This window comes from Gracilinanus agilis, chromosome 6 (assembly GCF_016433145.1).
Source record: "Gracilinanus agilis isolate LMUSP501 chromosome 6, AgileGrace, whole genome shotgun sequence".
NCBI classification, from domain to species: domain Eukaryota; kingdom Metazoa; phylum Chordata; class Mammalia; order Didelphimorphia; family Didelphidae; genus Gracilinanus; species Gracilinanus agilis.
The window spans coordinates 112,318,753-112,335,430 of NC_058135.1; the positions used below are offsets into that span (position 1 = coordinate 112,318,753).

The 16,678-nt window shown below is 35.5% G+C and overlaps 1 protein-coding gene across 1 annotated transcript in view; it reads right to left on the reverse strand.

Annotated features, from left to right (window-relative positions):
- Nucleotides 1-1,109: 1,109 nt before the first annotated feature.
- The window catches only part of TMEM144 (transmembrane protein 144), a 55,248-nt gene continuing 39,679 nt past the window's right edge, over nt 1,110-16,678 (reverse strand). The window contains exons 8-11 of the mRNA XM_044680847.1: nt 14,083-14,202; nt 10,901-10,998; nt 8,169-8,222; nt 1,110-1,805 (exon numbers count right to left, since the gene is read on the reverse strand). Of these exons, the coding sequence (XP_044536782.1) occupies nt 1,722-1,805; nt 8,169-8,222; nt 10,901-10,998; nt 14,083-14,202 (356 nt within the window). The 3' untranslated portion in view covers nt 1,110-1,721. The remainder of the gene's footprint in view (nt 1,806-8,168; nt 8,223-10,900; nt 10,999-14,082; nt 14,203-16,678) is intronic.

Here is a 16,678-nt window from a genome sequence, read left to right on the forward strand (position 1 = left end):
CACAGTTAATTTGATCACTATTAGACAGGCAGCTTGCAAAGCCCTTGTTATCATCTGGAAAAGACTTTCATATATTGGCACTACCATCATACTCTACATTCATTTTCTGGGTGGAAGCAATGGCAGAATGGTGGTCATACCATAATCTAGGATAAACAGCATTGATGACAAAAGTAAAGAATGTCTCTATAGAGAATGGGTAATTTATAGTAATGACCCACCATGACTATAAAGTAAGCAGCTCTGAATACTACATAAAATAAGAGGAGTTTCACCTTAAATATGCTGACAAATTTCAAAAAAGATATTTTAATGTCATTCCAAGTTAAAATATTGGCTTCGCAGATCAGCATATTTAAACTGGATAGTCTACAAAATAAGTCATTATTACATTTCTGATTTACAGTAAGAAAAGATTTAAATTACTTGAATAAAGATATCAATTCCTATGCAAGCATAATTTATCATTTTCAAGCTTGTAAATAAGTGTTAGACAAGATGTGTCTATTACACTTTTTTTATTGCCGTAGAAACAAGCTAAAATATAAAGCTTGTGAAATCTAATTTTTACATGAAACTAATATTCTAAGAAACCTTCTATAATGTATGCCTTTCAACCACTACCTCTCCTTTAATGGGGCTCATGTTGAGAGGCTGAATGATTTCAATGGTGCTTGAAAAATTTTTAGAAGCTCTCTTAGAATTTTCTTAAGAACCTACAGCATGTTTTAAAATATATCTTCAATGATGGCAAATTCTCATCTTTTGAAGCTCTTGAATATCGGAAACATTCATCTGGAACTACGTCTGGTGAATGAGCTAGGTGATTAGATTGGACAATATTCATTTTAATTAGAAATGCATTGTGATTATAAGCTAATGGGACTTTTCTTATAAGGGTTCACCAATTGTCTCTGAAAGCCAATTCCAAAACAACAGTTTCAAAAATACTTTAAGTAGTTGTAGCATCATAACAATAAATGTATAGACTTTCAAGTAGACTACTTTGAGGGACAACACTCACTTGGAAGTATAACTTTTGGCATTTCTGTTTTTATTGTTATATAATAGCCAGATCTCATACATTTAAAAATAATCAAATATGTTCATTTACTAATATCTATATTTTCTTTATCTAGAAAGAATCTGAATATCTTCAGAATCTATTTACAAAACTTATCACTGAGTAATTTTTGCCAATCATTTATTATCTCTAATCTATTAATACTTGATTAAAAAAAAAGAAAATATATTCTAAACTACTGAGTTTGGGTGATTCGGACAATAAACTCATTGATTATGTATAAAGTTGGGGCTAAACAATATATAGTATCACATTAGGGATCCCCACTGGTGAGTTACCACGGAGACAATCCATTTCTGGGAAAAATAAATGACTAAAAATCATGAAAATAATCCAGGAAAAACTTGAATATCTTTTGGACATTCATATTAAAGCCCTACAGACGTTCTTTCCATTTGGTGGGCCAGATGACCTTTTCTTTGTTCAAATACGTTTCACATGAAGTAAGTTTCTTCCTTCCCATGTTCTTGAAACAAATAAAACAGTTTTATAATAATCACAGGCAGAGAGAGCAGTTTTTTTTCTTCTTGCGTTATGAAAAATAACTTGTTTCTTCTCTGAAAATATCAGCTCTCTCTAGCACTTCCAGTATCAAAGGAGTTTGATTAACCACTGCTACCATCTGCTGGTGATTCATTTAAACTTTAGAAAAAGCAGTGGCCAAAGCTCCAGACAGTATGATGAAAAATGCAAGTGTTATTAGGACGTAGTTTTTAATACCCTGTTGTGGCAAAGAAATGAGAAAAAAGTGTTTATACAAACCTCCCCAAAAGAAAGATTTCCTTTTATACAATAGTAAATTATAGTATATATTAGTATAGAATATAATAATATAGTATAATATGCAGTATAGATTACTGTTTTATGTTATATAGATCAATAATTTTTGATTCTCAAGCCAGACTGTCATATGAATATGTTGTAAAAATTTTACCCCCTCCTATACTATAAACTCCACGAGGGCAGGAATCCTGACTTATCTAGATGCTACAACAGTGCTTTGAACAGAGTAGCTACTTAATAAGTTAGTGAGACAGTGTAGTACAGTATCAAGAGCAGTAAATATAGTATCTAGTTTGGAGGGGGCAGAGGACCTGAGTTCAAAGAAACTATAAGAAAATTAGGCGAACACAGAATAGTATACTTGTCAGATCTCTGGGAAAGGAAAGACTTTAAAACCAAGCAAGAGTTAGAAAAAATTACAAAATGTAAAATAAATAATTTCGATTACATTAAATTAAAAAGGGTTTGTACAGAGGGAGGAAGTTTCCTCCCTCTGAATGGTTTTGCCTTGCATTATACAATCTTCCTCTCTCTAACTCCAGATTTCTTTTTTGTGCCTAATGTATATTTTCTAACTAAAGACTACAGGGGTGAATGTCCAAGTAGGAAGAAAGGTGAATATTTTTGTCAATAAGGGTCTCACTTTTTATTGTAAATTATAATCCTTTGTTAGTTAGAGACCTTATGCCGAACTTATAAATGTTATGCGAAAATGTTGATAGAGAATAAATCACATAATGCTTTTCTGATAAGCTTATGAAAATATGGGTGCTTACATCAAGCAGTTATTAATTTTGACAATGGAACTGTAAACAGAACCATAATAAATAAATGAATTTGTGGCTATGAAAAAAAATAAAAAGGGTTTGTAGAAACAAAAACAATGCAACTAAAATCAGAAGGGAAACAACAAACTAGGAAAAAATCTTTATAACAAGAAAATTCTGACAAAGGTCTAATTACTCAAATATATAAGGAGCTAAATCAATTGTACAAAAAATCTAGCCATTTTCCAATCAATAAATGGGCAAGAGACATGAATAGGTAATTTTCAGACAAAGAAATCAAAACTATAAATAAGCACATGAGAAAGTGTTCTAAATCTCTAATAGTTAGAGAAATGCAAATCAAAACAACTCTGAGGTATCACCTCACACCCAGCAGATTAGCTAAAATGACAGCAGGGGAGAGTAATGAATGTTGGATGGGATGTGGCAAAATTGGGACATTAATGCATTGCTGGTGGAGTTGTGAATTGATCCAACCATTCTGGTTGGCAATTTGGAACTATGCCCAAAGAGCACTAAAAGAATGCCTGCCCTTTGATCCAGCCATACCATTGCTGGGTTTGTACCCCAAAGAGATCATGGAAAAGGACATGTACAAAAATATTTATAGCCACGCTCTTTGTGGTGGCAAAATCTGAAACAATGGTTAAACCAGTTACCTTCTATGGGTCTCAGTTTCCTTATTGGTAATGGGAAGGGATTGGACGATTTGAACTCTGACATTCCTTCTAATTCTATAATTCTGTGAACAGTCTATTGAAATAATAGATTTATTCAACAATCCATTATTAAATACCTAACTATATGCAAGACCAGGATTTTGGAAAGTTACAAAATAATGAAGGAAGTGGCTCCGTTTTCTCTTGCAGTTTATAATCTATTGGAAACAGGTATGGGAAATGACTTCTAGAGAAATATGTAAGACTGCACTATCTCTATATCTATATCTACATACAATAACTATGCTGTAGAACAAATTGCAACAAAGATATTTAAGATGTAAGAGCACTATACAAATTTGGATTAAGGAAAGAGTCTTTCTGATTGAAGGGGTCAGGAGAGGTCCTGGAGGAGATGATCTGTGAGTTGTCATTAAGAATAGTAAGGATTTCAAAAAGGAATAATGGAATGGATGGAGGAGATGAAAGTTCTAAGGAATGATATGAGGAAGGCTAAGGATGAAACAAAGTGCTGGAGAATTGAAAGGGAGTATGAGCTGATCTGGTTGGTTTGGGGTATAGGGCACAATGAGAACTAGCATGAGATAAATTTGGAAAGGTAGGAGGATGCTCATATCATAGAAAATCTTGAATGTAGGATTCCGGTATGGTATGGCGGATTGAGCAAGGTGTCAGAGTCACTGAGACCTGAGTTCAAACTCCTCTTCAGATATTAGCTGTGTGATTCTGGGTAAGGCTTTAAATTCTCTATTTCTCAGTTTTATCTCCATGTTTCAAAAGTCCATCATGCCCTTTAGAGCTCTAAAGCTATGATCCTCTGGAATGCCAGTCTAATGAGCTTGAATTGTATTTGAGAGGTAATAGAGAACTCTTAAAGGATTTTGATTTTTTTCAAAAGTAAATAACTATATATGAAAAACAGATTTAGGAAAAAGCTACTCGAGCATGGCACCTCAATCTACCTCCAAAAGTTCCCAACATCTCACAAGCTGCTTTTTTAGTGTAATCTGTTTCAGTATTTCTGTTGACAACCTGTGCCCCTGAGGGCTTTTGCTACCTGAGCACTTGGTGCTTCTTTCCACACAGGCAAGGTAAAACAGGGTGGGAAATACTCCCACCACCAGTAGTTTAGGACCTAGAAGTCCCTCATCCCTAAGCAATTCCACTAAAAGTTCTCCCCCCAAACCAAACAAATCATTTTATATCTGGTTAAAAAGTTGACAAATGAAAGATTCCAAAACAAAGTTCTCAAATGAAGAGCAAATATAACAATGCCACAAAACCGTACAGAATGAATGAATTCATTTTCAGGGCACTACTGTCTATCATCAAATACACAAAAATCTTAGTCTAGTTTTTAACACATGTGGTTTAATCATGTAGAACATTATTCAAATTCTCCACTTCTTCAAAGTACACTCATTCAAAATAGCTTGGAGCATTAGGAACATGAAGAAGATGTCATTTCCCCAAGCAGTCTTTCTCCACAGGAAAAGGTGAAGATTTATGAGCAGGGTTTTTGTTTGTTTGTTTGTTTGTTTGCATCTGGATCTGTGATTTTTATGGGTGTAGGAAACTCCTGGGGTAGACGCTCTTCCCACAAAGACAAACCAACACAACTCAATCACTTTGAGAGTAGCCTGGAGCCACAGAGAGGGGAGATGTTTTTTTCTCTCCTTTCCAGCCAGTACTAGGGGCATCTCGATGCCAAAACAGAGCTCTCTTCACTAAATCACATTGGCTCTCACTACCATAGACTGCATTTGTTGATAATAACTAGTACCCTTTGAAACCCTCTCGGGAATATTGGTTTCATTCTTTAGTTTGTGTATCTGGTGCTTAACCTGGTTGGCATGTAACGTATTTGAAATATTTCTTTCAGTCACCTCTCCAGAGGCCACTCTGCACAGTGGGATCAGAATGATGACTGCTAACAGGAAACCACCAACAACTTTATTATCAAATCAGGGACTTCTAAGGTTTGATGGAGGCCCTAAAAGGTCCCATTTATATAATCCTTCGCATTCGGGGAGATTCACTCTGAACTTTGGATAGGAGGGGCCTGTGATATTTTGGGTGAGGTAAATCCCTCTCTTACTGCAGATGAATATGTTTTCTGTAACTTAAAGAGTGGCCTTAGAGCAGAGGTGTCAAACAGGCAACCTGAATTTGAAACCAGGTTAAAATGTAATTGCGAAGCATTTGACTAACTAAAGAAAAATGCAATAGAACATAGATAATGTTGATGTGTGGCTTTCTCCCAGGGATCCCTTTCTGGTTTAGTGATTCCCTTTTCTAACTGAGTTTTACTCCACTGTAGCATTGAAAAGTTAATTGCTTTGCTCAGGGTCACACAGCAGTGTGTGTCAAAGGAGTAGCACTTGATATTAGGTCTGCTTGGCTTTGAGGTTAGCTCTCCATCTACTGCACATCGATCCCATGAAAACCTATCTTTTCAAAAAGAATTATAGATCATTCTAGGGCAGCTTGGTGGCCGAGTGGATAGAGTACCAAGCCTTGATTCAAGAAGACTCACTTTCCTGAGTTTAAATTGTGGACACTTACCAGTTGTGACCCTCCCTGGGCAAGTTACTTAACCCTTTTTGCCTCAGTTTCCTCCTCTATAAAATGACCTGGAGAAGGAAATGGCAAACCACTCCATTATCTTCTGCCCAAAAAAACTCCAAATGGGGTCCCTATGAATGGGACATGACTGAAATGACTAACCAAAACAAGATAGGTAAGTCATTTTGCTATTTACTATAGTGCTGCTCGCTGAGGAAAGTCTTTCTTAAAGCCATCCTAAATCCTTTTTACTGAACAACAAGCAGAGCAAGTGTTCAATCCTTGCTCTGACATCTCCCCACTAATGATTTCAACTTTTGAGGCCCTCAGTATAGAGGTAGGAGGTGGATTTCTCTCCATTGCAGACGACTCATTAAATATAACTCTCCAGCAGGACCTGTTTTCAAGGCATATCCTTGGATCCAGGTGCAGATATTTTAATTTTCTTTTTCTATTGCAAACTCATTTTGAGATATCTCCTTGGCAACTCTTACTCTTTGGCTGTACTTTTGTGGGTGTGCTTGCTAGCATCTCCCTTTCCCACATCTTCCCAGGGCCTTTAACACCTTATGAGCTATTAGATACCACACACTTTAATAGGCAACATTATTCACTGCAAGGTAGTCGGATCCCTTTCCCAGAGCTCTGCAACTGATTTGGGGCATGAAGTTACTTTGTGAGGTAATTCTAACTAAGAAATATGAACCATGTGCAAGAAAGTAGCCCAAGTCTGACACGCTATTAGCATATTTCTGAGTGCTTAAAAAAATGGATTGTGCTCCAAAAAGCTTTCTAAATAATGGCTTCTTTTGTTTGTTTAAACTCCAGAATCTTGCCCATATTAGCAAAGCATGACTTGTTAAATCTATTCCTTCTCATTTAGCAGAAATGAAATGATTTCTTAAAAAGCCTTGAAATGATTTATCATGTTGAGAATCGGCCAGATATACAAATTCACTTTATGGCTCTCAGAATGCGGAGATAACATCGGTGCTTATTAAAACCAGGCAGAGCTTTGTGTTACAGCTGCATATTAAAGAGGAAAACAGCATGACTTTTTCTTCTCGGAACAACATTTTGCATTCATGTTATAGTCCATAAACCTGCTCTGAAATACTGTACACATCATAGAGTTTTCAAAAGTGTGATTTCTTTTTCCATTAGAGATTGGGGCAAATGGGAGGTAGATTCAAAATGGGCTGTTTCTGAAAGTTCATTTCTGGTGTGACTGTTTTGGGGTATGGGGACATGCCAACTTGTATTGGAGCTGTGATTTTGCTGGTGTGGGAAACTCCTCCCACCAGTCCAGGTGACAACTTGCTTATAAGTTAGGACCTTGGACAGAACTACCCGAGGCTTAATGAGATGGTGACTTTGGCTATGGTCATACAGCTAGTGTCAGAGGTGGGATCTGAAGAGGCCTTCCTGATTCATTCTACCCATTCTGCCACTAAAGACATGTTAAAAAGATAGCATTCCGGCCATTCTGCTCCCTTCCTTGACCTTCCCCCAGGAAGGCTGGTCACCCATGACTATAGCTTGACAAATGTTCAGTCCTGAGGAGGTTATGCATGGGAAATATAAGGTCTCAGACATGTTATTTTACACTCAGTGTTCAGCTTGCTCCATGGAATTTGCCTTCTTTCTGGAGGCCAAAATATTTCTTTTCAGATCCTACCATAATATACAACACCCTTCTAAAGAATTTATTTTTTTCTTCTTTTCTTTTAATATGTGGCATGCAGCCACTAAAAATACTTCAAAAGAATAGAAGCTGCACCAGAGATTTATTTTTCCCTGAGAAACAAAAGATTCACAACTGCAAACTCCATTCAAATCTCCCCCTTTACAGAGGCTTTGGTTTTGAACATTATAATTTAAAATATCATCTCTTCTGACCATTCAGTGGTATACATAAGTCTTTAGAAGGGAATACTTAATCACATCTCAAGTAATAATAATAACTGACATTTATATAGCATCTACTTTGTGCCCGACACTGTGTTAGGCACTTCTCATTTGATTCTCACAGCAACCCTGGGGAGGTAGGTGCTGTTATTATTCCCTTTTTGCAGATGAGGAAACTGAGGCAAATAGGTTAAGTGACTTGCCCAAGATCAGACAGCTAGTAAGTGTATGAGGTCAAATTTGAAATTAGGACTTCCTGACTCTAGGCCTGGGTAGTCTATCCATGTTGCCATCCAGTTACCTCATGAGAACTACTCTGAGTAGATTCTCTCCTAGGATTTACCTTTTTTTTTAACTTACCTTTATTTCCTTAAATACAAAGATACCCCACATTGCAGCTATAAGTCCTGGGCCCTGAAAGAATGATGAATAAATATTGATATTAGCTATTTTCCCAAGGTTGGGCAGATAGATATAGAACCAAATGAAGCAATGAATTAAATAGTTGGAAAATTCAAATGAAATTCAGATAATTGAAGAAGCATTCATTCTTTAGTTAAAATTGTCACTGAGACTTGACCCTTTCCATGTGCAATTTAGGGTGCTTGAATTGCTGCTGAAATTTATCTAAGGCATTATATCTAGTCATTAGACATTTATTAAGTGCCTACTATGTGCCAGGCACTGTGCTGAGCACTGATAGGTGGCTGAGTTCAGCTTAATAACAGGTAGGTCTCCAAGGATGCCAGGAGATAAAACTAGAGATGAAAATAGAGATGGGGAATGAAGATGGCAAGGAGAGAATAAAAAAAAGGCAACATGAAAAAAAATGAAATGAGCCAGAGAAAAGAAGAGCCTGGGATAGGAAAACTTCCAGAAAAGAAGAGGGGCCAAATCTGGGGTTTCACTGGCTAATCAGGTACCCTCAGTTGAGGAAATGCCCATCTCCCATTGCAAGTCTAGGTGGGCATCTTCCCTGCAGCTCACTCTCCCAGAGAGTGGCCAGGAAGTACCCAGCAATGAAGTGAGTTGCCCAGGGTCAAATAGTACTGTCTGGGGTGGAACTGCCTATCCCTTGGCTACAAGTTGAGTTTCTGAATTTGAAGTGGTTTTATTAATATGCATTGTGATTTCTTTTATGCTTAATGTTACTTTCTGTGTGGAAATAAAATGAGCTGTCCTACATCTGATTTGATCATTATCAAATATCAATCTCATTGCTATAATTGCTATGGTGTTTGCATTTGCTACTTTAAAAATATTATTTCGCTTTTCTCTCACATTAACCTTATAAGGTAGGTGATATTATCCTCATTTTACTAATGAAGAAATGGGCTGAAAAGTTTTAAATGACATGCTTAGGGTCTCACAGCTTCTAGGTGTATGTGCTGAGATTTGATCTTAGGTTTTCCTGACTCCAAATTAGGGACTGTAAGCTATAGAAACACTTTACTACCGCTTTTATTGATATGATATACTGGGTAACGTTTTGTCATTCAACACCACCCAAGAGGTCCCAAGAAGGGGAGGAGAACCATCCCAGATATCACAGAAGAACCCAAGGTTTGTCAGTCTATTTCAGGCCATGACAAGAGGAGGCATGGTCTTAACAAGAAGACTGTTGGGACTTGGATCATCTCTACTCCTGAGTTTGCCTTAGGTCAACAAATTCCAGACTAGAGCCATAGAGAGAATTGTGCCCAGAGTAGCTTGAATCAGGGGATGAGGAGTCAATGAATGTGTGAATTAGGGAAATTGCTTTTCCTGTTGAAAAACTGAGCATCTTCCAGAGCTGAATCCATGATGGTGGATAAAGGACAGAGGCAGATCTTTGTGGCCATTCTCAAATGGTCCTTCATTAGCCACTGCACTAAATATAAGAATACTAGAAGACAGGAAGGATTCCAGGGCACTAAGTTTTAAATACTCAATGTAGGAGTTTATATTCGATCCTAGAGTTAATAGGGAGCCGCTGGAGTTTTTCAAGTAGTAGAGTGGTGACAGAAGCATGTACTTAAGGCATTCTTTGGGAGATGGAAGGAGGATAGATTGAAGAAGGGAACAAATTTGGGACAGAGTCCAATGATAAGTTATTATAATAGTCCAGTCAAAAGGTGAGAAGGACCTAAACTAGGGTACTGGCTATATGATTGGAGAGCAGGGGACACATATACTAGAAGTGCTATAAGGATATATATATATATATATATATATATATATATAGTGAGATTGAAGGGTTGAAGTGGCAAACTTGGTTGACTGGAACCTCGATAGTAAGACAGAAGGTTGGAAAAGGAGTAGATTGGAGAAGAGACGATAAATTGTGTTCTGGGTGTAATGAATTTTAGATATCTATAGGAGGTGGTACCTCAGCTGGCACTTGAAGAAAACTATGGATTCTAAGAGGGATGGATGAGGAAAAACATAGCAGGCATGGGGGATTAGCATGTGCAAAGGCACAGAGATGGGGAGGGGGAGAGGAACTAGATTAGAATGTTGATTATAAGGAACAGCAACTACGTGAGATTGTCAGAAATGTAGAATGTCTGAGGAGGAAGCAAGGGGGAAATTAGTCTTGAAAGGTAGGTTGGAGCTATACTGTAAAGTGTTTTATATGCTAAGTGAAGGAGTTTTTATTTTATCCTATAGGCAATAAAGTTCCACTCTAGCTTATTGATGCAGTCAAGTCTGTACTTTAAGATTATTTTGTTAGCTGTGTGGAGGATGAATTTAGAAATGAGAAAGACAGGAAACAGGGAATCTGATTAGGAGACCTCTGCCATAATTTAGGAGAGAAGGGCTGAGGGCTTGAATTATGGAGCTGTCACATATGAGTGGAGATATGGATGGGTGAGATGTTTTACAGGAAGATTCAGGAAGACTTGTCCTTGAAGAGATACAGAATAAACAGATCTACTAAAATGAAATTAGATCTATTCAAAGGCAGGTCAGGGAATTTGTAAGCCCTGATGAGGGTGATAATTACTCAATTTGTAAACCTGAATGACATTACCACAACTGAATATCAGTTTGCAGCAAAAATTAGACTGAAATTTGAAAAAAAATTCAGGAGCAAAAATGCATTTACTTACTGCCGTGATTATTGGAAAACTGATCACAGCACTTAAAGAGTGATTTGCTATGAACCAGCAGCAACTAGCTAATGCCCAAAGTACTCCAGAAAAAAATCCTGAAATAAAACAAAACAACAGAAATTATTATACCCTACTTCTGTCTTAGTATCTATCACCATTATATGCTATCAGCATCACTGGGTCCGTTTTTGAGCCATTAGTTACAGTTCTTTGGGAATGCAAATTATCTTGCTGCCCTACCCTTTTGCTGACTGAGGATATAATACTTATCTCTTCTACATGGGCATCAACTAGATATACTGGATTTTAAGAGTAAAGAGAATTATTGGGCCATACATTTGATATCTATGAAAACCTGATCAATTTATTTGAAACCATGACCGTTATTAAGAAAGAAGAGATTTTAAGCAATTTTATAAGACGTATGCTAAAGCTGAGAAAGGCCATAACTGTACTATTTATTTATTTGGCCTGGACCTGAAATTTCAACAGTATGGGGAGCTCCGGTTTTAGAACCAAACCACCCCATTGGTAGAGATCACCAACTCACTGGTGATGTAGAACAATGTTAAACTCAAAAAAGAAAGGGACCTGTATTCTGATTTAGTTTTAAAATGTAATCTCATCTATATTAGATTATATTTTTACATATAGTTAAATGTTTCTCAGTTACATTTTAATCTAGTTCACTCTCAGGGATGTTGTGGCTTTTCTACTTCTGACTTGGAAAATCAGAGTCTAAGAGAATTGCTTAGGTATCCCGAGAGTTCTTATAGCCAGTATTTGTCAGAGACAGGACTTAAACTCAACTTCTCCAGAACTTGAGTCATTCCACTTCTCAATCGTGGTATTAATGTGATAAAAACTAACACTTAAATTTCTTCCCTAAAAGGACTGACGTATCCATATATACTGGGCAATTAATAATAGCAGTCTTCACAAAAGTAAAGAGCTTTTGCTAAAATTAATGGAACATTCACTTGGTATTTTCCTGTCTATGTATTTCTATTTCCCACTCTTCATATTGTTGCCTAAAATGAAGCAGTATTGTAAAGAGAAAATTGTGAGGATCAGGGTTCTAAATGAGTCTGTGTCACTTCCTGCTTGTGGGACTCTAAATAAGCTACAACTACTCTGGGCTTACCTTTCCTCCTTTATTGCAGGCAGGGATTGGACTAGAATCTAGATGATCACTAAAATTTCTTCTGACTTTAAATCTGAAATGAATAATGCTGTTTTCTCAAGAATATGCCTAATGAAATATTGTTCCATTATCTTTCCAAAGTATATTCCTAAATCATAACCCAAATCTTCATTATCCCATACTTCTACACCAATGTATTTCAAGATGTTTTAGATTTTATATTTCTAAAGGAAATTATAAAGCAAAATTATGGGATTTCACAGTTGATCATCATACAATATTGCTTTTATTGTGTGTTCAGTGTTCTCCTGGTTCTGCTTATTTCACTCTGCATCAGTTCATGTAGATCTTTCCAGCTTTTTAAACCATTTTAAAATGAAAATTATTGAATAGAATTATAGAATTTTAGAACTAGAAAGGATCATAGAAAATAACATAGTTATGGTTTATGAAGTTTCTTATGATGTACTTACTGACAAGATGGAGAATTGAGAAATATAAATTGGGAATTGTGTTTAATCAATATGTTAGACAATTTTTAGCAAACACCTGCAATGAATTATTAAACTTGATTAAGCTCACTTTTATTAGTAGACTTTTAGAGGTTAAGTTCCCCACTTCCTTGACTCCTTGTCTGTGAATTAAAGTTCCCCTTTTTGTATGTAAGTTAATTTCTTACTTAAGAATCAAAAAAACTTACAAAACACTTCATGATACTCTCAAACCGTATCAATGTATTGCTTTTGAAAAAGCTGAGCTTTGATTTAATTAGTCACACAGAATTGAGAATAGTTACAATCCCAATGTTATAAATCAACTTACTTTCCAATTCCTACTAGACTTCCTTATTCCTGAAAATCTTATGAATATGCATGCCATGAATATGTATTAATTTCATGAATATAAATTTGATTTGTTCCTCTTTATTGACTATGAAAATGTTCTCTGTAAACTCCTCAGTTTTTTTCTTGTGTATTAAGAAGTCTTGGATCCCTTTTATTGGCTGTTATTAGCCTTGCTAATAAAGTAATCATGCTTGGAAATTTGTGCCTTAGTTTCTCTATTGCAGATTTTTATTGTGACAGAATAATGGGCTATAGACATGTCTCTCTAAATCTAGTTAGGTGGATTTTAGCATTGAGGAAGTAGTTGCATCCTCATTTTGCATTACTGGTTGGATATCAGTTTGGAAGGAGGTCTCTTGGGGACATGGCTGTCCACTATTTAATATTTTAAATCACATTTAAACCACATTGGATAAAAATGCAGATGACTATGCTTATTATTAAACTTATAGATAAAACAAATCTGAAAGGGATAGCTAATAGAGCTAGGATGAAAAAATAATAAGTAGCAATGGGTGGCTTGATAGAGTGAAAAACTTCCTAACAATTAGGGTTATCCAAAAGTAGAATGAGATATCAATGGCGGTAACATCAAAAAGGCTGGATTGCTGCCTTGGGAATATGTTCTAGTAGGGATTCTCATTGAAGTGTAGTTTGGCTAGATGGTCTCTAAGGTTCCATCTAGCTCAGAGATTCTGTGACTTCTATGTAATAAATAGGAGACTTCTTTTTAGATCAGTTATTTAAATATTCATGAATGTGGTGACAAAAATTGCTTTTTTCCTTTGATGCTCATTTATAAAAATATCTAGAGTAATAAAGTTTTTTAATGATTAATAATTATAGGAAAGTAGTAAGGTCGCATTTTGCCCATAGTGCCATTAAGAATGAGAACTTCCTGATAAAATTTATAAACAAAATCTGCATTTTATGTCACTAAATGCTATTTTTTCTCAAAGTTCCTGAGCATTTTATGTCAAATTTTAGGTAATCAAACATAAAAAGAAGCATTTTTTCAAAAGAAAACAGATTCTCAAAGCATGGTTCTGTTTGAAGCCAAAGACATCTATTCTAAAATGAATAGATAAATATACATATGTATATATATATAACACATTCATACACATATATAAGTATAACATATATCTCCTACATGATGCAGTTGAAAACCTGAGGCTAAATATTCATACCTGGTAATATTGCTTGAGGATAAATTTTGGGATTATTTTTCATGATCATGCAGTAGACCAGGAAGTAGACGGTGCTTGTAACAAAGATACCACTGAAGTGTGCAAAGACATAGTCCAAATCTGAAAAATACAAATGTCAAAGGCATAAAAATGTTATATTTAAACAACTATGATATATTTATTGAATATAAAATATGCTAAAAGGCCTGATAATATAGACATAGACATATTGAGAGATGGAGAAAGAAAAGCTGAGGTGAGAGAGGAATTGTCTTATTCTGGACTTTAGCATCTTTTTTTTTTTTAATCAACAAAATATGAGAATGAGTCTTTTCTCACTGACTATGCAACTGTAACATCACATTTAAGTATAGATAATCATGTAAAGTTTTTTAAAATTATACATTTTATTTTGAAACTTTTTTTTGGTAACAATCATGCCTTCTCTAGTTGGGGCAGAGAAGAGAGAGGGATTTAGTTGGGTATTTTAATATAACAAACAAATTAATTAAAGAAAAATCTGTTGAGCAAAACTGCTCCAAATAATGGCAATTTACAGTTTATGGAATTTTCCATTTTTATAGTTTTCAAATTGTTATTATAAAAGAAGGATAAATGTTTGTTCACTACATTTGACTTGAGTTTGTTGTCCTTTGGGGCCATCTTCATTTACAATATTTTAGTTATGTTGCATATCTTGTTCCTTTGGTTCTTTTTTCTTAGATTTACATTAGATCTTGGTAAAGCATTCTCTCATTTTCTGAAATTTCTATATTCCTAATTTCTTGTGGTGTCCATGATATTACATTCACATATCAGTTTGTTCATCTAGTCCTTAAAAACTAGTTATATAGCTTATTTATAGTTTTTTGCTGATAGACATACTGCTGGTATGTATATTTTGTTATCTTTTTTCTTTTTAGCTTTTTTGGAGGGGCACTATAGCAGTTAAGATTATGTTAAGACAAGGAGAAAAAGGGGGGAAAGTATTAATAATTTCATGCTATCAGATTAATCAGTCCACTTGGTGACTATGGCACCTGATGAACAAGTAACCACCAAATATGTCCTGGATGCATGCCAAAGGGATAATAACAACTGGAAAATCAGTCTTCTTCCATGTTTTATTGTGTCCACATGATAATATAAACTAATTAGTCAGAGAGGTTCAATTTTATGAGGCTGAAAAAAATCACCGTGGAGCTACAACCAGACTTTTTAATGGAAACCAGGGCATTGTCTGGAAAGTCACATAATCACTTCAATAAAGAAGTCTAGTCATTTTAAGAAAAGATAAACAGAAGATTTGAGATGAATAAATTACACGTGCTATCTCTTTGATACCACAATGCTAAGAGGTGAGTGAAAAAGTTTATTACTGTCTACCTTTTAAAGATGAGCTAATTCAGGAAGTGAGATGTAAAAGGACTTGTTTATAGTCAAACAACTGGTATCAGAAGCAGTGCATTAAAATAAATGTTATTATCTTAGCTTAACTTATTAATATTATTAGCTTAATTTGCACCCTAATTAGGAAAATGAAATAAATTAAAACTAATGATCATATGAGAGGGAAGAGAGAAAAACATATTTTGGGGGTGTATGGATTTAAGATGATGGAATGAGAAGTAGCATAGGCTCAATAGTCCCCTTATTACCTCAAAGAAAGATGCCTAATACTGTAACAAGAAAAGCAACAGGATCACCAGGGGAACAAAGCAAATCACTAAAATATAATTCCTACCAAAAAAATAACATACCATACTTCACTAGTTGATTTCTCTAGGTACCTCCAAGCTCTCTTTGTATAGTCTACAATGTGAATTGCCTGGCCTGGATCCAGAGCTCCTTGTCCTTCTGACTAGAGCAATGGTAAGTATCAGTTTTTTGAATTAACCTCTTAGCAAGGGTACTGCCAAAGTAGGAGCTCTAAAATTAGACTAGACCTAAATCTTAAGATACAGGAAAAGTTTGGTAGGGTGGCAGAACATAGATGAAGAAGAAGTGCAGAGCCAGGTTCAGAAACTTCTCAGAATTTCCATATGCCAGTTTCTTACCAGTAGAATGGGACCAGTGGGAAAGGACCCCATTTCTAAATTGATGAAAGAAGAAAGTACATAGGGCTGGGAGACCAGTAGAATGGAACTGATGGAAAACAAGCCCTTAGTGTCTTTGTAGCAATGATTCAGCTGGCCATTTCTGCCTACTTTGAAAGCCACAGATATTATCCAACCCAGTGGTTAAAGAAAAACAAGGATAAAACAGAAGGTTTGGAGGGAGATGGGATTAGATTCAACAAAGTGGGCTGATTTCAAAACTCATTATAAAAGTAAAAAATTGACCCTATAGAAAATCTACTAGGGTAATAAAAACTGACAAAGGAAGAAAAAGGAACAATCTAGGAATAATCCTAACAAGTATTTTGTAGTAAAAGAAATGTAGTCAGCAATCTTTCATAAAGGTGTAAATACCACAATTGTACATGCCATCCAGAAATTATAGGAATTCTTAACCTATGGTCTATTAGCTTTTAGAAAAAAAATATAACCATATTTCAATATAATTGATTTCCTTGGCAATATGGTGGCTTTACTAG